This window comes from Pipistrellus kuhlii, unplaced genomic scaffold (genome assembly GCF_014108245.1).
Source record: "Pipistrellus kuhlii isolate mPipKuh1 unplaced genomic scaffold, mPipKuh1.p scaffold_m20_p_2, whole genome shotgun sequence".
Taxonomy (NCBI): Eukaryota; Metazoa; Chordata; class Mammalia; order Chiroptera; family Vespertilionidae; genus Pipistrellus; species Pipistrellus kuhlii.
The window spans coordinates 186,809,263-186,832,229 of record NW_023425515.1 but is presented as its reverse complement, the minus strand read 5'-3'; the positions used below and the strand labels follow the sequence as shown (position 1 = coordinate 186,832,229).

The window sequence follows — 22,967 nt, the reverse complement described above, 5'->3', positions numbered from 1 at the left end:
AGCTGGGAGGGAGAAGGCAAAGGCCCCCTCCCAGGAAGGCCTTGCTCATTTCCCTTCCTCTTCCTCCTAGTACTGTCCTGGTCTTCACCTCCCCACCTGTCCTCGACTGAGTACCAAGAAGTGTAAGAAAATTCTTGGCAGCAGTGGCTGCTGTCTTGGGCAGTTGGAGGCCTCTCCCTTCTGGAATGGCAGATGTGGACTTTGTCTTTTGAGAAAAAAACAAAACAAAACACAACAACACAAACAACTTACCCTTGAAGGTTCCGGCCTTAAGAAAGGTTGTGATGGAAGCACCTGGAGTTGGTTGCACACCCCCTCACCCTGTTTTCCTGTCCCAAACTTCCTCCGTGACTGCGGGACCTTTGCCCAAACTACGGAACCATCCCCTCAACTCCAGACTTGATCCAGATTCTGCCTGTTTTTCTACTCCTGTCCTTTCTTTGGTCCGGGGTCCCGTCCAAGGTCCCAGGTTGGACGTAGCTGTCACCAGCCTGCACTGGTCTGTGACAGTTTCTCAGTCTTCTCTTGGCTTTTATGATCCTGACAGCGTTGAGGCGTGACGGGCAGGCATCCCGTAGCCTGTCCCCCGGTCTGGGTCCGTCTGGCATTTTTCTCCTGGTGGGATGGGGTGATGGAGTTGGGTAAGAGGACTGTAGAGGCAGGTGCCCTTCTCGTGTGTGTCATGTCCTGTCAGGGGTGCATGATGTCGGAGTGACGGCCCGGGGACGGTCACGTGCTCCCTTGGTTCGGATGGGCTCTGCCGCTTCTCCACCCCTCCCCTTGGCGTGCCTGCTCCCGGGAAGCGGGTGTCTGAGTCCAGCCCATCCTCAGCTCTGCCTCTCAGGCCTGGGATGTGAGACAAGTCCTCCTTTCTCCCAGGAGGTGGTCCCCGGCCCGGGCCTCCAGCTCCAGGTGGGAGAACAACGGGGAGAGGGAGGGCCCCCCTGTGCCTGCACTGGAGGGAAGACGGGTGCCCATCCTGGGGAGCACTGTGATCTTCATGCTCTTAAAGCAGCAGGCTGCCTTTTAGAGGCGAGGAAGGGGCTTGTCCCAGCTCTCCAGCCTCCAGACTGATGGCTGTGGGGGCCAGAGCTCCTGTCAGCCCCCTGCCCCTCTGTGCCCTGCTGTTTGGTGAGGGGCTGCTGGAGGCTTCCAGAGCCCCTTTCTGTCTCTGCTGCATCAGCTCTGACCCCTGCCCTGTAGCTCTCTGGCACTGTGTCTTGGCCCGCAGGGTGCCGGCTGTGGTGAGCAATGGCGATGCCGTGGACACAGCTTTGTCCGGGGTCCGGCGCTCCAGCTGGAAGCGGAAGAGCTCCCGTCGAAGTAAGTCCCCCACCCCCCAACTCAGGTCTTAGTCCCCCCCCCCCCCACCCCAACCATACAGGGGTGGTGCCAGGATAACCTGAGTCCCCTCCTCTAAGCCCAGAGAGCTGATAGGGGGTAGGAGTCGGGGCTCTGGGAGCTGAGTGGTCGTCCTTCCTGGCTGGGTTGCCGTGGGCTGGGTGGCAGTCCTGGGGTGGACTGGACACTGTCCACGCTTGGCAGTTGCCCCCATTTGCCCAGAGAGCCCCAGTCCAGGAGTGACCACACATTCGCCGTTCGTTGGCTCCTCACGTGCTTCCGAGCAGTGGGTGGGGGTCCCCGCCACCAAGACGAGGTTCCTCTGGGAGCAGAGCCAGACTCTCAGGCAGGCGGCTCCCACGAAGAGGGCAGGTGGCAGAGTGGGACAGCCCCTGTGTCCCTGAGCCAGGGAGCCAGGCGTGGGGTCAGGGGAAGAGTGTCCAGCTTGTGCAGGAGCCGGAGGGAGCAGTGAGCTCGGAGTGATGGATGGAGCGCCCCATCGGCGGGGCAGCCGGGCGAGGGGAGGCTGCCGCCTCCCCGGCTCCTCCTGGGCCTCAGGGGCCACACTTTTCCGAAGGCAACGGGGAGCCAGGAGAGGCTGGTGATGCGGCCGCGTTTGCATTTCATTCCTCCCCTGGGGGGTGGGGGTGTAGCTAGGAGACAGGAGACAGAGTGGGGTGGGCTGGACCCCTGAGGAGACTGGGAAGGGGGAGGAGGAGCCCGGAGCTGGGGACCTGGACAGAGGCGGCCAGGTCTGAAGCCACCGGGAGGCAGAGTCTGTGGGGGGAAGGCAAGGAGGTCGAAATGAGGCTCTGACAGGGTCTGGGCCCCCGGGGCAGCTGGAGGCATCACAGTTAGGATGGCGAGGCCTCAGAGGCCCCAGGCCTTCCCAGAGGGCTGTGGGGCAAGGACAGTCACCCGTCAGGCGTGGCGACTGTCTTTCGAAACCCTTGCTCTGCAGGGGCCCTGTGCCCCTAAGGAGGGCAGAGAGCGGGCACAGTTTTGGGGAAAGACCTCATTACATTTTGCATCTACTGGGCTACTGTCATGGGCGGGGGGCACGCCCTGCCCTGCTCACAGACCTCCCAGTGCCTTGCTTGGGGACTAAGCTCTGTCTCATGTGTGCTCATTTGCTGAAAGCTTCACCAGTCAGGACTCTGCTGGCTGGGTTTTGGGGGAACTCTTCTTAATCCCACTCTCCAGGTGCACCCCCCTCCCCTATTTCCACTTCTCACTAGGGCTGGTTGGCCCTCCCTGCCTCTGGGTGGGAGGTGGGGGTAGCACTGGGGGCCTGGGTCGCTGAAAATGTGCCCTGGGTGCTGGGTCTGCTCCCTGCTCCCTGCTCGCTGCAGGTGCCCTCAGCCAGGGGGGCAGTCTGTGGGTGGCAGGGGGCAGGGGGGTCTGGGAGAGGTGGGGGTGGAGGGGTAGAGAGAAGAGGCGGGACAGTGTCCTCTGAGAGCGGCGGGCAGGGGCTCCCTGGGGCCCCGGCTGCCCGGCGCTGATGCTGGCGGGGGAGCTGCCAGCTGGTGCAGCTGATGTCAGTCTGGCAGCCGCCTCCGCCCGGGCCGCCCCAGCCTGACTCCCGCTCTGTCCTCTCCTTCTTCACGCCCAGTCGACCGGTTCACCTTCCCCGCCCTGGACGAGGATGTGATTTATGACGACGTCCCGTGTGAGAGCTTGGATGCCCACCAGCCCGGTAGGCCCTTTCCTGCTTCCCTGCTTCTCTGGGGCTGCGTGGGAGGGGCGGGGACTGGGGACCGTCTGTCTTCTCCTTCCATTTCCATCCCTCCTCACCCAGCCAACGGCCCCTCCTTCCTGCTTTTAAAAACCACTGGAGTCATCCGGGCAGAGTGGGAGATGGCTGAGGGTGGGGCCGGGCTGGGGCGGGGCTGGGCTAGGGCCTCTTGGCAGGATCGCTCTGGCTAAAGGGTCTCGGGCCAGTTATTTCTCCTCTCCAATCCTCGATTCCTCCCTTAGGACAATGGGGGACAGTCTGGGCCTGCAGGGAAAGTGACAGCTTGTTACGCTGAACGGGGAAGCGGAGAAAGCTGGGGAGCCTGTGCCCTGCTCTGTAGCAAGGCCCTCAGTGGCCCGGAGGGCAGGGAGATTGTGGCCTCAGACAGCGGGGCGGGGTGGGGTGGGGTGGGGTGGGTCCTGCTGGAGCTGGACCCAACTTTCTCACCCAGGGGGAGGGTTGTTTATGATCACCATCTTTGCTTGAACACATGAGGCCAGTGACTCTCACGTTTGACTCTGCTTTGAGACTTTGATTTGGGCATATTATGTCCTCATCCTACAAAGAAATTGCAGGGGCAGGGCTGGGGTTTGAACCCTGGTCATTCTGACTTCCAGTCCAGTGCTCTGTCCCCTCCCCCAGGAGGACTTGGGCAGTGTCTGCTGCCAGATGACTCTCACTATTCAATCAACCTCACGAGGTCAGCAGGGCCAGGCTATGGCTCCAGTTGAGTTGCATCAGAGAGGTTAAGCCACCAGCCCCAGATCACACAGCCAAGATTTTATGGATATCTGCCTGACCCTTGCCTGTTCTTTTTTAAATTTTTGTTTATTGATTTTTTTTTTTCTTTTTGGAGAGAGAGAGAGAGAAAGGGAGAGGCACAGAGAAAGAATCAAACCCGCAACCTTGACATATTGGGATGACACTTCAACCAACTGAGCCACCCAGCCAGGGCCTGACCCTTGCTTTTACTTTTTTTTTTCTTTTAAAAAATATATTTTTATTGATTTCAGAGAGGAAGGGAGAGGGAGGGAGGGAGGGAGGGAGAGAGAGAGAGAGAGAGAGAGAGAGAGAGAGAGAGAGAGAGAGAGAAACATCAATGATGAGAGAGAATCACAGATTGGCTGCCTCTTACACATCCCCCACTGGGGATCCAGCCCGCAACCCGGCCATGTACCCTGACCAGGATTCGAACCATGAACTTCAAGTTCTAGGTCGACTCTCAACCACTGAGCCTCTCTGGCTGGGCTGACTCTTGCTTCTTGCTATTACCCCATTCTACCGAGGTGCAGGCCACCCACACTAGTGGACTCTCAGCCCTGGGTTCCGGTCTCGGCTCTGCCATTGATCAGGGCCCAGGGATCTGGGCCTTTGGGCCAGAAACATTTTATTTATGTTTCTTCATATAAAATCAGACCGTCATCCTGACCTCACAGGACTTTGGGGAGGGTCACAGCAGAGGACTTCTGCTTCATCTCTCGGGGCCTCAGTCGATGCATCTGTCAAGTGGGGGCAGGACAGCTGGGTGCTTGGTGAGGGTGCCAACAGAGAGACACGGAGCGCTGAGCGGTGGCCTGAACGCTTTGGGAAGGGCTGTGATCTTGAGCACCAGCGAAGCCTGAGGCCCCAGGAAGCGGAGGGCGGGGACAGGACGAGAGCTGCTGGGAGGTCCCCGAGGCCGAGGGTTTGGCACAGGCCCAGGAATCTGGTGGCACGGCGTCCCCTGGAGGAGCGTTTCGAGATGAGCCCAGGATGGGGGGGCTTCCTTACAAAGCGGTGAATGGATGGGGCCCGCCCAGCCCGGGAGTCTGCGGCCCCTCCCGTTCACTGCCTGACCTCGGACAAGTCATCTGTGAATGGAGAGGCGATGACTTGCCACCTGCTGACCTGCAGGGCTGCTGGGAAAATTCATGGGGAGCTGGTGGCCCCTGGGAGGTGGGGAGGGAGATATATGGCGTGCCATCCTGGTTCTTCCTCGGGGGCAGCCCCAAGCATTGGTGGGGCCCGCACTGCAGTAATAGGACAATCCACCCAGCCTCACTGGAAAGGTCACCGCCTCGTCACCAGCTGCTCCACTCCCTGAAAACATTAGTCACTATTAATCTTTTGCTTAAAAATACCCTCATGCTCCTGCCTGATCCTGGGGCCCTAGTTTCCAGCTAAGCCTCAGTGCGCCGTTTGGTTCTTTGGCTGCCAACCTTCCAGGCCCCCGCCCCCCGCTTTCCCGAGCGGTGCAGGTGCGGGCTCGAGGTCAGTGCGATAACACAGAGCCCACCTACGGCCCCCACCGGGAAGGATCCGGAGCTCCCTGCTAGAGCGTTCCGTACATATTTTATTTATTCCACCTCCTGCTTATTACCGCCCCGTCTTACAGAGAGGCCTCCGGAGACCAGCACTGCCCTCCCCAGCACACGTGCTTTGTGAGCAGATTAAGCCCCTTCCCGGTGCCGGGTTTTCCCCGTGTTGACAACAGCCTTTTCATCTGCCAGCATTTTTGGCCTGGCCTCACTTTTGTGAGGTTTGCAGTTCAGTTCTTCGGGTTACTGACCCGGAAGCGAAGCCCCGAAGGGTGAAAGGGAAGCCCATGGTCTCGCAGTGGCGGAGCTGGGGCTGTACGGGGACCCGTGTTCCAGTCCCAGGACAGTCTATGAGCACATCTCACACCCATGTGACAGAGACCCCAAGAGTGCCCAGGCCCTGGTGGCACCGCCTCTCTAGGCTAGTGGACTCTCTGGTCTTTGTCCCCAAGTTTTCGGTTCAAGGCATTTTCTGTGGGGCCTTGAAGAAAAGGGACCACTCCTGGACATTGGAGCAGGTGCACCCCCTACTGGACCATTGAGGGAAAGAGGCTTGGTGTGAAGGATCCTGGCTCATGGAATGCTGGACCATCTCGGCTTACTCCCAGGATGCTGAGGCCAGGGCTGAGGGCCCCAGTCAGGACTTGCTCCTCCATCTCCTCTTTTCTTTCTTTCTTTCTTCTTCTTCTTTTTTTTAATCCTGACCTGAGGATATTTTCCCATTGAATTATAGAGAGAGTGGAAGAGAGAGGGAAAGACAGAGGGAAATATCGATGTGAGAGAAACACATCGATTGGTTGCCTCCTGCATGAGCCCTGACCAGGGCCTGGGCTGGGGAGGAGCTTGCCACCGAAGTACGAGTCCTTGATTGGAATCGAACCCGGGACCCTTCAGTCCTCAGGCCGACGCTTTGTCTACTGACCCAAATCGGCCAGGGCCACCTTATCTTTTCTACAAAAAAATGCCTCTGAGGCCTGGGATGAGCACCGAGACCCCAGAAAAGTAATGCTGACAATGACAGGAAATCAGAGAGCCTGTCTGGTGCTGGACACATTTCTTGGGCCTTTGTACGCTTTCTCGTGTCCGCTTCTCTTGACCCAGTGGCGGTTGTGTTGTTCTCACTTCTGTTGTATGGACAAGCAAGTGGAGGCGGAGCTCCAGGACCAGATGATATGCACCCATACTCCCCCCCCCCCCCCCCATGCACCAGGGCTCAGAAGTGGGGTCTGGTGGGCGTGGCCTTGGGCCTCCGCTCACCACTCACCAGCTTGCGCCTTGGCCAGCAGGGGCGGAGAGGAGCCTGCTGTACGAGGATGTGCGCCGGGACGGGGCGCCCAGGGAGGCCGAGGACCTAGGCTGGAGCTCCAGCGAGTTTGAGAGCTACAGCGAGGACTCCGAGGAGGAGGCCAAGCCGGAGGCAGAGCCTGCCAGGCCCCGTGTGTCCTTCCAGCCCAAGGTGAGCAGGCGGGGGCGTCTCTCAGGCTCCTGGGACCCCCTTGGGGAGGGAAACGATGTGGGTGGTGAGAGCCAGGCCTGAGACTCATAGCTAAACAGTGATTCCCAGGAACGTGTGAGGCGGGAGGGGCCCTAGAACAGAAGCTGACCTGCGGGCCTTGATGTTTGGCGGTGGAGAGCCCTGAACCGGGGGTGGGCGTGGCTCATCCCTGGCACAGATGTTCTCTGCCCGGTGTCCATGGCAGATCCTGGCGTTGATCAGGATGCTCCTGGGCTCAGGTCTGGTTTCAGAATCTGGTAGTCTGCCTGGAACGGGGTGCATCCAGCTGATCTCAGGGAAGGAGCAGAGGCCGAGAGGAGGGTGGCTTGCCTGGCCCCCCTCTCCTGGGACAGTCTCACTGCTCCCATTCATTCTATGGACGCTTCCCGAAGGCAGACCCAGGCCTGGCTGAGATTTGGGATTTCGTGGGAGCAGCTTCTTACTGACGGACCCGAGGTGACTGGGTTCCTCTCAGGCTTCTTCCGAAAAGACACACACAGGCAGGCACGGGCAGCCTGGAGGCGGGGCAGGGACAAGGCAGGGGGCCTCGATCTGGGCTGGGATTGGGGGGGCCTCCAAGTTTTCCCTTGTGCTTCCTGCCCCTTTCTAAGTGTGGGGATCCCCTCAGACAAGGCTCCCCCAAGTCCTCAGAAAGCCTGGGAGCGAGCAGTGGCCTTGACATGCTGCCAGCAAAACAGTTGGGCATCTGTGACACCTACTGTGTGCTTAGGCCACATCTTAGGGTGTGGGCTGGGGTACACGGGAACAGGAAGATCCACCCAGGCTCCGGGAACCTTTGAGGTTTAGGAGGAGATACCGAATATGGGACAATTTGTCAAGAATGAAGACAAAATGGCGTTCTGTAACCGTGAGCCCTGCCATCTATGGTGCCTGCCTGACACGGCGGGATCTGGGGGGGTGGTCAGGGGGCGCCCAGGAGAGAGGAGCTGGGAGCTGGGGTGCAGCAGCCGGAGGAGATGGAAAGGTGGCTTGGGCTAAAGGGGTGGCCTGGCGGAGGCCAGGAACAGGCTGTTCCTGCTTCTGTCCTCAAAGGAGCAGCATGCACCACTTAAGAGAGAGAGGGGCTTCCGTTATGAAGCCACCACGCCCCCTGGGCAGCCTCTCTGTAGGAGGGTGGGATGTGCACATCTCAGCCGGCTCCTGGTCGTGGGAGCAAGTGGCCTTGATGCCTAGGCCAGCCATTTTCTCAGCCTCTGGCTGCCCCTCCTCATCCCCCCAGCCATGTCCCCAGCCCTGCCTTCTTGCTGGGGCCTGGGAGGGTACCGTAGGCACCTCTCAGAGGGCAGGAGGCATGGGGGTGCTGAGTTGGCGCTCTCTGGTGGTGGCCTTCAGACTGGCATGGGCATCGGGATCACGTGGTAGCTGGTTGATCACCTGCTCAGGGACTCTGGCTCAAGGTTCGGGGGTGGCAGGGCAAGCTGCCTTTTAACCAGCGCTCTGCCCCAGGGGATGCCAGGGGCCAGGGAGCACTCTGAGAGTGCGGGGCTGGCCCTCCTCGGGACCTGGCCCCAGGGTTGGGGGTCTCTGGTTGCTGCCTTGAGCTCAGGTCCCCCATACCCTGAGGCTGGGGCTTTGGGCTCTCCTCAGCAGACAATGTTCTTGGAATTTCTAACCATGGGGACTTTTTCTCTGGAGGTGGAGCCAACGCCCTCCTGCTGCCTGAACAGCAGGCTCCCAGGACAGGGGGTTGACGAGGGGCCCTTCCTTCAGCACCCACCTCTGCCGGGGACCCCCTGGCCCTGCCTGCGGTGCTCTGCCCTTGGAGCTTCTCGGACGCACCTGCTCCCTTGCCTGGCGCTGCAGCGGCTGATGCTTCGGGGCCACCGCTGCTTGGCGTGCTGTGTGGCTGCGGGCGCTGGGCAGCAGAGACCAGGAAGGGTTGTGTCCTGTCCTTGGAGACCAGAGGGGCTGGCACCCTGCCCTGCTGCCAGAGAACGAGTGGACTTCCTCCTCCTCTCGTCTCGAGAGGCCGCTCTCGACGGGTGGACTTTTGCCAAAGGAAGTGACCGCAGGGTGTGCAGAGGGACCTGCTTGGAAGCAGCCGGCCCGGGTGTAAGCAGGAGCCGGGTCCTCTTCCGTTAACAGTACCTGCTGGCTGCCTCCCAGCGGCAGGTGTTAATTTTTTCCCCAGTTGTGGAGTGGGCTGCTTGAACTTGGTCACTTTCTGACTGTGACCTCTTCATAATTAAGGTCACTGTGACCCTGTGGTCAGGGGACGGGGCGGAAAAGCAGCTCTGACCTCAGCCTTGTTGGCTCCCCTGCGCGGATCTGGCCGGTTCTGCAGGAGACTTCCGGTCCTGGGTCTTCTGACCCAGGGCATCAGGCCCACGGGGACTTTATGGTTTTACTGTGTCGATCTTATTTGCAGATGGAACAGAACTCAGTACAAACTCCAAGCTCCCCAGTTTAGGGGGGTCTCGGTGACACACAGAAGGATCCCTGTCCGGTTACTTCTTTGTCTAACAATCATGAACGTTTGCCTGGCGTGGTACAGCTTTCCAACAGTTTCATTTTGTTTTCCTAACACCCTAGAGTGGCTGGTATCATGGGCATTAAGAGTCTCATTTTATTCCTCAGAGACCCTAAGTGACCGAAGCTCAGGGAGGTTAGATGACGTGGTCAGGGTCACACAGCCAGCGAGGGGCAGAGCCACACTCATCACATATCATGTGACAAAAAATACTCCATCCATCCATTCATCCATCCATTCATCGATCCATCCATCCATCCATCCATCTATCCTTCTGTCCATCCCACCATCTATCCACCCAGCTATTCAACAGAGGGTGAGCACTTATTTGAATAAGATGAGCGCTTCCACTTTTTGAGGAATCACCAAGCTCTCGCTATAGTAAATGTGTCATCACTGTAATCTCCTCAGCCACTCTGTGACGTGGCTGTGGGGAAGCTGGAACTCAGGTGGGGAGACCTGCCAGTGAGTAAGCGGGGCGGGTGATTTGGGTGCAGGCTCGCCGCCTCCAGAGCTCAGACTCTCGCTCTCCCTGCTTGCCTGCTGCTCTAAAGGACACTCTCTCGGTCTTGTGTGTACTTGGCCCAGTATCGCCCTTGCTTATACACGTCATGCATTTAATGTCTATCTGATCATCTGTCCATCCATCCATCCATCTTCCCAGACAGTGTGTAAGCAGTCACCCATCCATCCTTACATTCAGTCCTCCTTCCCTTTGTCCCTCCCTCCCTTCCTCCCTCTACGTATCCACCCCTTCCTCCCGTGGTGTGCTAGAGCCAGCTTGGCCTTGCTCACAAGAACCAAAGAACCAATTGTGAGTGTCTCTTTCCAAGTTCACATTCAGTGATTCAGGTTGGTAGCTTGAAATGGGTTAGGTAGGAGCATTTACACCACAGGAATGCTACAAAGCTGAGCTCTTCTGCCTGGAGAACTGGTTGTTCATGTTTATCAGCACAGCACTGTGTATCATCCACCAATCCATTCATCCTTTTATTTTTCCATTCATCTTACTGTCTAGTCACCCCTCCATCCATTTGCCCTGCTATGCAGTCACCTAACTAAATTTATCCATTTGCTCACCTATCCATTTATCTCTCCATCCATCTATTCATCCATCCATCCATCCATCCATCCATCCATCATCTATCCATAAGCCTGTCCATCTACCCATCTGCCTGTCTATTTTGCATCCATCTGTCCAACCATCCCTTCATCCATTCACCCATCTTTCTGTGCATCTTTCTATTCATCCACGTATCCCCTCGCCCACCTGTTCCGCCCATCCATCTACCTGCCATCCATCCATCTCACAAAGTTGCCAAGAACCTCTGATGTCACAAGCCCCCTGGGGGGGTGGTGGGGAGATGACAGACACAGTCCTTGTCCTCCCAGCATTGCACCCTTCCCTGAGAGGTGCCTGGGCTACTCCCCTGCCGCCTCTCCTCCCCAGCAGCGGGGTTCCCTGCCGCAGACACCGGCCTGGCTTCCTGACATTTTGGGGTGAAGGGGGTGTAGGGCGATGCTGGAGCCAGTCCAGGCAGGAGGCTGGCTGGACTGCTGCCCGGGCCTTGGCCAAGCCCAGCCCCCCAATCCCGCCTGCTCCGCGTTGTCCATCCGCCACCTTACCTGAGTCTCCTTTTTGTTCTGTTGTCCCTGTTTTGTCTCCTCCCTGTCCCGCCTGTTCCTCTCGCCTGCTCTCCTTCTGCCTGGCCGCTTGGGGGCTCCAGCTTTCTCCAGACCTGACTAGGCTAAAGGAGAGATACACCAGGACTAAGAGAGACATCTTGGCTTTAAGAGTTGGGGGGAGAGACATGCAGGAGCTGAAGCACAAGTACGATTGTAAGGTATTGTTTGTCTGTCCCTCCCACGTCCTGGGCCGCAGAGGGTGGGCCGAGCCCTGGGCTGCCCCCGAGACCGGAACTGGCCATGGGGCGCACCTGGGCAGGAGCTGGTCGGCGCCTCAACGGGCCTGTTTCTTTCCATGCTCTTACCTCTCATTTGCTCCCCACCCTCAAGCGAAGCCTTATCGGTACAGGAAGTCCTGGGCGGGCTTTCAAACTCAGGGCCTTGGAGTTTGAAACGCGCAGATTTCTGAGCTCCGCCCCCCGAAGACTCGGAGTCTGCAAGTCGGGACCAAGGCCTTGCAGTCTGCGTATTTAATAACCATGGTGGGGGCGCGGAGTTGGGTTACATGGACATCTTCCCCGTCCTGTTCAGAGAGATTCAGGGTACCTGCTTCTCAGATGGGACCCAGACCGCTGGATAACGATGCTGCTGACAGCAGTAGCTTCCATTCATTGAGTGACTACCATGTGCTATGGGGGTGGAAGGCCCGAAGGCCTGGGTTTGAATCCCCATCCCACCACTTTCTCTCTGTGTGATCCTGGGCAGGTCTCTTGACCTCTCTGACCTCGGTTTCCTGGCCTGAGAAATGGGGGCATCAGCAATAGCAGCCCCTGGGGTGGATGCAAGTATGAGCTCAGGCCTGTGACGTGCTCGGTGCTGCACTCAGCACAGCCCGGGCGCTCCGTGAATGGTGGCAGTGTGACTATGCCTGCCTTGTCTGTCCCCAGGGCCCCCTGCAGGCAGGTGTTAGTGAGGATGGTGAGAGTCCCACCGGTGTCAGCCTCAGAGCTGGGCTTCACACCTGCACTCTCCAGCCGTGGCACTGTCCCCGTCAGACCCCGAGGCCTCCCAGGGGGAGGAGAAGAGGCACCCTACAGCGTGCGGGCCCTTTTACAGCTGCCCCGAGAGGCTCGGCGCCTGGGGTCGGGCAGGTTGAACTCCTTGGGAAGCCGAGGCCAGAGAGGAGCGGGGAGCACCTGGAGGACGAGAGGCCCCAACCAGCGCTTTTCCCGGCCGGCCTCTGCACCGTGAGGGTGGGTGGGAGTGGCAGGCTGACTCAGGGACCCCTCTGGGGTACCCACCTGCTCTTTCACTGCCCAGGAAAATGCCAACAGGAAGGCTGCAGGTGGTTCCCCCACAGACCACGTGGGGAGTTCCTAGGACAGCCCTGCAGGTGGCGCTCTGCCAGGCCGGGAACTGGGCTCCAGGACAGAGGTTTCCCATCTGAGCGTCTTCATGCAGTTTGGGGTCGACATCTGTCCCTCTTGTTAGTTCTCACAAGAACGTTTATGACCCTCCCACCCAAAGGCCAGGCACTGCCACCCTCGCATTGTCCTGTGGAGGCGAGGAGGGGCTGGGCCGTTCCTCCCCCACCCTCTGCTGGTTGTTTCTAGAAAGCTGGCCTAGTTCCTGAAAAGCGCCACCCTGCCCCCAGCCTCATCCCCTACTGGTTTCCAGCAAGCCTTCCTCTCCCAGACCCCATGGAGCGCCCGCCCCTTCCGCTGGGGCCCCAGGGGGTGTTTGGAGGAAGGAGGTCGGAAGAGCAGAGACCAGGCCCCCCTCGCCCATGAGTGCTCCCAGTTACATCAGAGACTTCAGGAAGGAGAGGGTGTCCTTGGCAGGCACTGCCCGTGATGCTAGCCGAGGGGTTATTTAGATTCAAATGAATGAAAATGAAATAGAGTTTGGGTCCCCAGTCGCACCAGCCACTTTTCCAATGTCCGAAAGTTGCGTGGGGTTAGCGGCTGCCGCGCTGGCAGCACAGAGAGGAAGCATGTCCGTCCCTGTGGAAGCTTCTCTCAGTGGCGCTGGCTGTGCGTCGGAGAAGATGCCAGGGCTGGGCTGGGTGTGGGGGTAAAGAATGAGTTAGGGGACAGCAGCTCTGTTTGCAGGCCAGGGCTCCCCCAGCGCCCAGGGTGCCCGCTTCCCCTCCCAGGCACGCCTCCTCTGTGCCCGCGTTCTGCTTAGCTTGCTATGCTCGGCCCTCCCCGCCCAGGGGAAGCTGCGCCCCGCTCTGTGGCAACTTCAGCCTTCCCCCCTTCCCCGGACTGTGGCTCAGTAAGAAAGCTGGCTGTTTGGGGGCACGGGACGGTTCCTCCCTCGGGTTCTGCAGGTGGGATGGGAGTGTGTACTCACCTCCTTTGGGTGGCCCCTCAAGTAACCCTGAAACCCTGCAGCTTGCTTTTCTGTCCAGCGTGCTGCCCCAGACCTGTCCGCTTGGTCCTCACGGCCCCGGTGAGTCTCAGCGAGAGCCCGAGGCTCCCGGAGGTCAAGACACGTCCAGAGCCATGTTGCTGGGCGTGGAGCCAGGCTAGGACCCCAGGCCTCGAGCCTTCCCCCACGTGTTTCCTCCCCTCGATTTGATGGGAGTGCAGTATGGTTAGTCCCAAAGGGGGAAAATCAAGTTAGGACCTCCCCTTGTCCATAAAGAGGGCTCCCCTAGAGAGATCCTCCTTCTCATCCTGTCCCAGGAGGTCTCCGGCAGTCTCGGGGCGCCCTGCCCCACCGTCCCTCTTGGCCTCTGCTGCCACCTCCCCGGGAGGGAACGGGCCCAGGGGGCTTGATGTTTGTCGTCCTGGCCTGGAGGCCTGGGCGGAGCTGGTGGCCCTTGGTGGCCGGTGGCCCAGGGCCTCCCTCCTCTTCTCTGACGAGTGTCTCTGCCTTTGTCCAGATGACCCAGTTCATGAAGGCTGCCCGGAGCGGGACCAAGGACGGGCTGGAGAAGACCAGGATCGCCGTCCTGCGCAAAGTGTCCTTCCTGCACCGGAAGGACGTCCTCGGTGAGGCCCTGGGCCGGCCTGGGGGAGGGTTGGTGCCCGGCCCTGGGGCAGCCGGACTGGGGGCGAGGTCACTGGTGTCTGGGCTCCTCTGGCGGTGGGTCTTGGGGACTGAACCCCACGTGTCAGGCCGATGTCCCAGCCTATTACCTATTTCTCTTGGAGGCGTGGCCTTCTCTTCCAGGGGAGGTGGGGCCTCTCCCTTTAGCACCCCTGCCCTTGGCCTTGGCCTTGGCCTCGGGCCTCCCGTGCTGTCTAGCTCACCTGGCCTCGCCTTTGAGTTCCGTTGTTCATTCCTTCCTTTATCTCCACCAGCCAGCACTTAGTGAGCACCTACTAAGGGCCATGCCCTAGCGGGGGAGACAGGCCTGCAGACAGGAAATGACAAGACAGGAAATGGCAGGCAGCATGGCGGCATGGTGGGGTGCCTTGGTGCGAGGCGGGGAAGACGGGCATGGGATGTGGGATTGAAGGGACAGGGAAGGGCTGGGAGCAGGAGAGGGAGACCCAGGTCAGTCAGCAGGAGGGTAGGGGAGGGACGGGTGCTCCTGGCTCAGAAAGGAGCCTGTGCAAGGCCGGAAGGCGGGGCATAGATGTCCCAGAAATGATTTTCGTGATAGTTCACATTTATCGAGTATTCGTTGCTTGCCAGGCACTCCTAAGAGCTTTACAGCTCCTCACTTAATCCTAATAAGCACCAGACAGGACAGAGGCCTGCCCCGTTCGCGTTCAGAGAGGGGGGAGCAGGCGCAGCGGGGTTCGGTGACTGGCCTGGGGACCCACAGGCACGGAAGGGATGGAGGAGGCTCCTTCCTCCGGCTGGAGGGAGGGTGGGGGAGAGATGGGGCCAGGCCTGGGCTGTAGGCCAGGGAGACCTGAGGCTCTGCGCCCTCTTTTATTTCACTCTCTGTGCCTCAGTTTACTCATCCGGGCAATGGGCTAAGGTGGCATCTGTCTCAGGGGGCCGTGGTAAGGATGACCAAGGTAGTGCATGGAAAGAGCCTGGCTCAGCGCCCCCGTTCCAGTGTGGTAGGCGTTACTGTCAGTGTGTGTGTGTGTAGGTGTGTGTGTGTGTGTAGGTGTGTGTGGTTGTGTGTGTGTGTGTGTTGGATGGAGGGTGGTGGGGGGTGGCGCTAAGTGGAGTGTCTGGTGTCAGGACCGAATCTCTCTGCCCTGGGTCCAGATCCCAGCTCCGCTGCCTCCTGGCCATGTGACCTGCACAGTTAATCCCAGCAGCGCATACGCTGGGTGCAGCGCTAAACCTGTGCGGGTGCCCCGGCCCCGAGGGGAAGGGGACAGGCCCAAACGTAGTGGAGTGGCCCGGAGAAAGCAGGGGGGACAGGCGCGCTGGCTGGAAGCAGTTCCTGGTCACTGTCCCCACCCCCAGGCCAGCCAGGCCCTCCCTTCCCGGCCAGGGCTTCCTAAAGTGACCCTCCCCGCAGAGCGTTATTAATAGCTGTGGCAGGGCTCGAATCACCGGCCAAGAATGCTGCCCAGCGCCACATGGGGGAAGAGGAAGCCGCAGAGCCGGAGGCTGGGGTGGGTGCGGAGCGGTCGCCCGGGTGCCATGTGGGCCCAGAAGGAGGGCCTTCACCACCCCCACCCCCACCCCCACCCCCACACTGTGGTTCGCTGCCCCTCCTCCTCTTCCGTCTCCTGCTCAGGTAAGGGCCCACCTGCGTGTCCCTGCTCCCGGGAGGCACCGCCACTTCTTTCTTCCCAGTTTCCCCTCGGCGCCCACTTCCTGCTGCCCACGGCCGCTGCCATTGGGTGTCAGAGCCCCGAGCAGCCAGGGTCCCGACTCCCGTGTCCGCATCTCTCTCGTAGGGGCCAGACCTCCAAGGCCAGACCCTTGCCCTCTGCCAGCCTCCCCTTCTCTCTGCCTGAGCCTGTCTCCCTGCCCTCCATCTGAGACCCACGCCCACTCACGCCCACGGTGCCCCGCGGAAACCAGCTGAACTTTTCCCCTTTGGCATCTTCGCATATTTTTTTTGAAAGATGAAAACACGGAGCCAAACCGCTCGCTCTTTGGGGTCTTTCTTCTCCGTTTTGGGCATCCAGAAGAAAACTATTTTTAGTGCCGAATGCTGGGCTCCCAGGCAGCCGGGCCTGGCCAGGCCAGAAGTGGTTGGGTCTGAGCCGGGGCGAGGACTCTGGCGAGTGGATGCTGCTGTGTTTCCACCCTCGCTCATGGTTCTTTGGGGACGGGCTGTGGCAGGGGAGCGTGGCCGAGGATGTGGCCCCTGGGCTCTGACCCTGGGAGGCCCCAGGTGCCGCTCAGTCAGGGTGGCTCCCAGCTCCTGGAGCCAGAGCAGGGCGCGCTGCCCTGGCCTTGCGGTGTCACCAGCCTGTCTGACTTTCCAGGTGACTCGGAGGACGAGGACATGGGGCTCCTGGAGATCAGTGTCACAGACATGAAGCCCACAGCCCCGGAGCTGGGCCCCATGCCTGACGGCCTGAGCCCTCAGCAGGTCTGTGGGAGGAGCGGGGTGGGGTGGGGTGGGTGGGAGTCTTCAGGGGAAGGAAAGTTGGGGTCCCAGCTGATTGCCTGTGGCCACAAGGTCTGCATCTTGAAGGGGAAGTGATGATTGGGGGCTCTTAGCTGAACCCCAACTGGAGCCTCTTGGGTTCTCTTCCCAACCAGCTGCACAGACTTTCCAAACTGGGCACCGAGGGCCCCAAGGATCCCCACATTCTGGTCCCTGGCGGTGGGTCCCCCTTCATACCCCCCTGAATCTGGAGCCTCCCTTCCCTCACCCATGGCTCCGACTTACCTGTTTCAAATGAAGGTGCTGTTTTGACGGAAGGGACCACATTTAAAAGGGCTGAGACACACTGAGCTCCTCTGGCTCCGAGAGGCCTGAGCGAGGGGCCCGGTCCCACCCTCCGTCCACCTGTCGTCAGGCTGGGGTCCGAGTCCCACGGGCTTCCCCTTCGAGCCTGCTCCGAGCCGTGTCTTCCTCCTCCCAGCGTCTCCCAGCGTCACAACGAGTCGGGCGGCTCTGCTCCGAGACCCCGGCTGTCATGTCGGTTCCCCCCCAATCTGGGTTTTCCCAGCCCCGGGGCCAGCGGGAGAGACCTGCTTCCCTCTGGTTGTGAGGACGCTAAGCAAGATGTATTCGGGGCACCAAGCTCAGTGAAGGGGTTTGCCACCTTTTGGGGGTACAGAAAACCCCGATGTCTGGCCTCTTAATCAGGGGCATGGGGCTGCACCTCTCGTCTTGGGAGGCCAGCCGCCTGCTTCCTTTGTTTCTGTGACCCTGGCCCCTGATCGCACTAGGATGGTGACCCCACTTCCCGCCCCAATGCAGGCAGCCACTGTCCCGCTCAGCCCAGGGCCCCCCTTCCTGGTGTCGGCTGGTCGCTCTGCCCAGGAGCCTGCGAGTTCCTGGCTCAGGCAAGATGAGTTACTCTAGGCCAGTGGTCGACAAATTGCGGCTCTCGAGCCACGGTTTGCCGCTCTGTTGTCTAATGAGTTTGCTGACCACTGCATAAGGCATTACCCTTACCCAGAAGTTTTGACTTCAGCTTATAGACATTAGTACATTATTAAAGTTTTTTTTTTTTTTAAGTGTTTTTCCCTAAGGCAGTGGTCGGCAAACTCATTAGTCAGCAGAGCAGCAAGTCTCGGCTCTAGAGCCGCATCTGGCTCGCGAGCCGCAGTTTGCCGACCACTGCTCTAGGCCAGTGGCTTTTGACCAAGGTGATTTTGTGACCCGGGGGCCATGGGGCAAGGTCTGCTTGTCCCAACTGGGAGATGCTGCTGGGATCTCGGGGTCACGGCCTGGGATGCCGCTAAGCATCTGACAGTACGCTCCACAGAGTCATCTGGCCTTAACTGTCAGTGCGGTTGAGAACTCTGTTCTGGGAGCAGCTTGGGCACCGGAGGGGGGTGGGGGGTCGTCCAGGGCCCCCTCTCCCCATTTTGCAGACTGGGGAGCACGGGTGTTTCTCTGGGGAGCACAGGTATTTCTCTGGGGTGGGCAGGGGCCCTGGAAGGAAATGCTGGGCCTCCAGGCCCATTGGTCCCAGGGAGGGACGGGTCCCTTAGTTACCAGCTCCTCTGGGCACTGGGCTCCTTTCCCCGTCACCGGGGTTCTGCACACAGTAGGTCTGCTCTGTGCCACGGTTGGGGCAGGCGCTGACCGAGCTCTCGGCCCGAGCAGGTGGTCCGGAGGCACATCCTGGGCTCCATCGTGCAGAGCGAAGGCAGCTACGTGGAGTCTTTGAAGCGGGTCCTTCAGGTACGACTCTGGGGCCCCAGGGAGAGGGGCGGGGCCCGCAGGGACACCTGGCAGGGAGTGTTTGGGGCCTGTGGGCAGTTTTATTTTATTTTTTATTTTATTTTATTTTTATTTATTTTTTTATTTATTTTTAAAAATATATTTTATTGATTTTTGTACAGAGAGGAAGGGAGAGAGATAGAGAGTCAGAAACATCAATGAGAGAGAGTCATCGATCAGCTGCCTCCTGCACACCCCCTACTGGGGATATGCCCACAACCAAGGTACATGCCCTTGATCGGAATCAAACCGGGACCTTTCAGTCCCCAAGCCGACGCTCTATCCATTGAGCCAAACCAGTCCCGGTCCTGTGGGCAGTTTTAAAGGACGGCAGCAAAGGCCAGCTCTTTGATGGGACAGCGGGACCCCAATGGGAGACATTAAGAGTTCCCGATGCCTTGGTGTTCACAGGAGGCCTGTGCTTTCAAACAGACTTGGGGTTCTGTTGAATGAGGGCTGTTCTGGAGGGTCCAGGGCACGGGGTCCCTTCTGTGCCTGAAAGGACCATGTCTTCCTCGCCCGCCTCTCTGGGAGCCCCTGGGACAGGGCCGTGCCTTCCCATAGTCCCAAAGCCCCCACGTTGGGGAAGGGGAGGCACCCTCTCTCGCCATCAGATGCCCAGGGATTGCTCGATGGTCATGTGACTCGATCAAGGTGTAGCCACCCGGTCTGTCGTTGGCATTCCTGAAACGGTGATTCTGCCGGGATGCTGTGGGCTCTCGGAGTGAGGCCAACAGGGGCGGGTGTTGTCGGGGTGGGAGCCACACAGAGGGGCCCGGTCCCCGGACCTCAGGCGGGTGGAGATGAAAACCCCTGTGTGTCTGACAAAGCTGGGGGTCGGGGGGTTCCCCGGGACATCATGGCCTCTGTCCGTCAGACAGACTGGCTCAGGCAGAGCTGAACAGGGGCAGCCCATCCTTGGGAGCTGACACCATGGAGTTCCTTCCAACCCAGCTTAACACAGAAGTTGGGGGCGGGGGAGTGGCTGTGGGTGGGCACAGAGGGGCCAGGAGGGTTACATCATGGAGATTCTTCTAGAAGACAGGCGAGGGGGAGTGAGGGAGACCTGCTCCCTCGACAGGAAGGCCCACGCCTGGCCCGCCGAGCTCTCGTTGGCCTTGGCCTGCTCACCCTCGCCTCCCTGCCCCCCCGCCCGGCAGGACTACCGCAACCCACTGGTGGAGATGGAGCCCAAGGCGCTGAGCCTGCGCAAGTGCCAGGTGGTGTTCTTCCGCGTGAAGGAGATCCTGCACTGCCACTCCATGTTCCAGATCGCCCTGTCCTCCCGCGTGGCCGAGTGGGACGCCACCGAGAAGATCGGCGATCTCTTCGTGGCTTCGGTGGGTGTCCCCAGGCTCTTTCCCCTGGGCCTACCCTCCCAGGAGAAACCACCACCTGTCTGACCTGGTGGCCATTTGGGCCAGCCTCCTGCCTCTGCTGCTCCCCTTGTCCGGGTCAGCTGGTTCACAGGTGGCAGGGCCTGAATCTGCCCTGGGGTCCAAGTGGGGGTAGGCATGACACCTTCCAATGCCCAGGGTGGCCCTGAGATGGCTGCAGGCTTGGTGCTGGGGGCCTCCAGGAGACCAGCCACTGTGGGCAGCCACCAGGGTCTGAAGGTCCCTGGCCGGGCACTCCCGGGTGACCACTGTTTGTGATGCTTAAACATCTACCTTGGCCCCCGGGGAATGTCCCAGGGTGGGGCGGAGGATGGGGGTGGGTGGGTTGGGAGACTCCTCAGCCCTGGATCACACTCCTGATCCTGGCCTGGTCTCTGCTCGGCTTTGCCGTGTCTGGCAGCTCTCGGGCCCTCTCCGACCCAGGTCCCCCCCAGTGGAATGCGGGTGTGTTAGAAATCCCTGGGCTCAGAGAGACTCATGAGCTAAGGAGGGTGACGTCAGTGGAATTCCACTCTGACCCGTCTGAGACATGTGGGTTCTGCTGAAAGAAAAAGGATTGAAAACCCGAGTGCTCAGCAGATCTGACCCCTGGCCAGTGCGTCCCGGGAGTGTGGAGTCAGGAGCAGCACCCGCATGGTGAAGGGCCGGGGGTTTATTTTCTGGGGTGTCACACCTCACCTGTGTGCGGGGCTGCCGTGCCATGGCAGGAGGAGCGCCAGGCTGTCCTTGTTCCCTGCCTCTTCCTCCCTGCGACCTCGGGGTCTCCTCCCCTCAGACTAGGTGAGATCCCCCAGGTGTCATCAGAGCAGCTGAGGTGGGTGTCAGTGAGGGGGGCGGGCGTGACCCTCCCGTGACCCTCCCACGCCTGTTTTAGTTCTCCAAGTCCATGGTGCTCGACGTGTACAGCGACTACGTGAACAACTTCACCAACGCCATGTCCATCATCAAGAAGGCCTGTCTCACCAAGCCCGCCTTCCTGGAGTTCCTCAAGGTGGGCTGGCGGGGGCTGCAGCCCCCTCAATGAGCGCTGGGGGCGGTGGTGGGGGAGGCCTTCTCAGAGGGGGGCTTTGGCCCAGCTTCAGGTGGCATGTTGCTTTGTGGGGGCACGTCTTTCCTTCGGGGCTCCCACAGTCCCATGGGAAGACAGGGGTTCCTCCCGCCCCCCAACAGGAGGGGGATGATGATGAGTGATAGTTAGCCTCTTGTGAGGGTCTCCAGGTATAGCTCAGGGTGTCGCTGGGCTGTCCCTTTTCTTATTATTGAATAAAAAAATATTTTTAAATTGATTTCAGAGAGGAAGGGAGAGGGAGAGAAAGATAGAAACATCAATGATGAGAGACTCATTGATTGGGTGCCCCCTACATACTCCTTCCTAGGGACGGAGCCCACAATCTGGGCATGTGCCCTGACCGGGAATCGGACCACAACCTCTTCCTTATTTGTAAAAGGGCAAGGAGGATTTCTCAAAGGGGTGTCTTGGGGTTCACGTGGGAGATTAGAGGTAAAAGGACCAAAGGCCTCATGTAGCTGTGGCCAGGCTCCCCCAGATTTCTTTGGGTGCTCAGTCAGGCCAGTCAGATGGAGGCCCTGCCTGCAGGGAGCACCCAGTGGAGGGTACAGGTGAGCCAGGAGCCGGGCCTCAGCTGAGGAACCCAGTGCCCTGGTCCAGGAGGGCGTCTGACATGGGTCCTGGGGCTACGCTGAAATTATAGCAGGTGGATATGGAGGAGGGGTGTGACAGGTGCAGGGTGGGGGCAAAGGTCAGAGGCAGGAGGATGTGGTTAGGTGAGTGCATCTGGTTGGATCCCGGGAGCACTGTTGCCAAGGAGTCTGGGAGAGGAGGCCCAGAGGCAGCTGCGCCCTATGTGGGCGGCCCTAGACCTGTAGGACAGTGTGCTTCAGGCAGTGGGAGCTGCTACGGAGTTTTGGGCCGGGCAGAGGGACATGGAGGCCAGTGGAGAGGCTGTGGCAGCAGCCTGGGTTACCAGGAAAGAGGGCCAGGATCTAGGTGACAGGTGTGTGGATGGAGTGGCAGGAACAGATGCAAGAGAGAGAACAGTAAGACCCCCGTGCCTGCCCCTCATCCTGGCCAGGCCCGGCTGCTTTCGTTTAAGTTAGGGGTGTCGAACTCAATCAGAGAAGGGGCCAAAATCTAAAATCCAGCCTAAATCGCGGGCTGAATGGTTTACTGAACAGTCATAAACTGTCATTGTGATGGAAACGCAGCGGAGTGCAGTGATGACAGCGCGGTGCGGGCCACATTGCAAGGCCTGGCGGGACGGATTTGGCCCGCGGGCCTTGTGTTTGACACATGTGGTTTAAGTGGAGGGAATGGTTGTCTCCATTATTGTAGAGACAGGACCACTGCAATAAATCGCTGAATTTTCCAGTTATGCTGTCAGTCCAGAGACCTCAACCTGAGTGCTCCAGTTTCTCCAGGCTGAGGGGCTGGGTGGGGACCCCGTGGTGGCCGGGAGCCCCGGCCCCGGGACCAGAGACCCCCCTGGCTCTTCTCTCAGGCCCGAGGCTGAGCAGAGTGCTGGGCCCGGGGAGAGGAGCCCATCCCAGGCGGCGTCTGCACCCGGGGGCGCGGGGGCCTCGCTGCAGCGGGTCAGCCAATGACGCCACCTCGTCTTCAACAGCGGCGGCAGGTGTGCAGCCCCGACCGCGTCACGCTCTACGGGCTGATGGTGAAGCCAATCCAGAGGTTCCCGCAGTTCATCCTCCTGCTTCAGGTACCGCCCGGGACTCTGCGGCCTCCTGCCAGCCCGGGCACGCCTGGAGGGTGGGGGCTCCCCTCTGCCATCTGCAGTCCCTGCATCTGCGGTGGACTGTGGGCGGGGCCTCTCCCCGCCCCGTCCCGCCTGGCCCCTCCCACTTCACTCCTGGAGGGGAGCCGATTTCCCCCGTCCCCATGTGGAATGCTGGTGGTGGGTGAGCCCAGGATTCTGGGAGGTAATGAAGGCGTGTGGAACCCAGGACCCGTGGGCTCTGGGCCGGGAGGAGAAGCTCAGGGAATGAGCTGACCTGGGCCACTTCAGGCTTCACAGGAAGTAGTAGACTCCCTCCCCTCATGTTCCTGCCCCACCCCATGCCCAGGGCCTGAGACCTTGGGACATCCTTGTTAGGGGTGAGCCTCGGCCCAGCTGGGAGGGCGGCTGCCAGCCGAGGGCCCCGGCAGTGTCCTCCTTTCTGTCCTCAGAGCTCATAGAGTGGCTGTCAGCATCGGTGCATCAGGGATGGGTCCACATGCTTACTATTTTTTCATTCATTCGCTGTTTCCTGAGGCCATGCTCTATGCCAAGA

The 22,967-nt window shown here is 60.0% G+C and overlaps 1 protein-coding gene across 41 annotated transcripts in view; it reads left to right on the top strand.

Annotated features, from left to right (window-relative positions):
- Window positions 1-22,967, top strand: part of ARHGEF10L (Rho guanine nucleotide exchange factor 10 like) — a 119,854-nt gene that overhangs the window by 50,902 nt on the left and 45,985 nt on the right. For 37 of the 41 annotated variants that reach the window (XM_045585134.1, XM_045585133.1, XM_045585146.1 and 34 more), the window contains exons 5-14: window positions 1,232-1,323; window positions 2,954-3,037; window positions 6,657-6,829; window positions 11,087-11,203; window positions 13,876-13,984; window positions 16,346-16,452; window positions 18,148-18,225; window positions 19,425-19,604; window positions 20,536-20,652; window positions 22,304-22,396. In XM_045585134.1, coding sequence (XP_045441090.1) covers window positions 1,232-1,323; window positions 2,954-3,037; window positions 6,657-6,829; window positions 11,087-11,203; window positions 13,876-13,984; window positions 16,346-16,452; window positions 18,148-18,225; window positions 19,425-19,604; window positions 20,536-20,652; window positions 22,304-22,396 — 1,150 coding nt within the window. The remainder of the gene's footprint in view (window positions 1-1,231; window positions 1,324-2,953; window positions 3,038-6,656; window positions 6,830-11,086; window positions 11,204-13,875; window positions 13,985-16,345; window positions 16,453-18,147; window positions 18,226-19,424; window positions 19,605-20,535; window positions 20,653-22,303; window positions 22,397-22,967) is intronic. The other 4 variants (XM_045585150.1, XM_045585149.1, XM_045585147.1 and 1 more) reach the window with 3 other exon arrangements.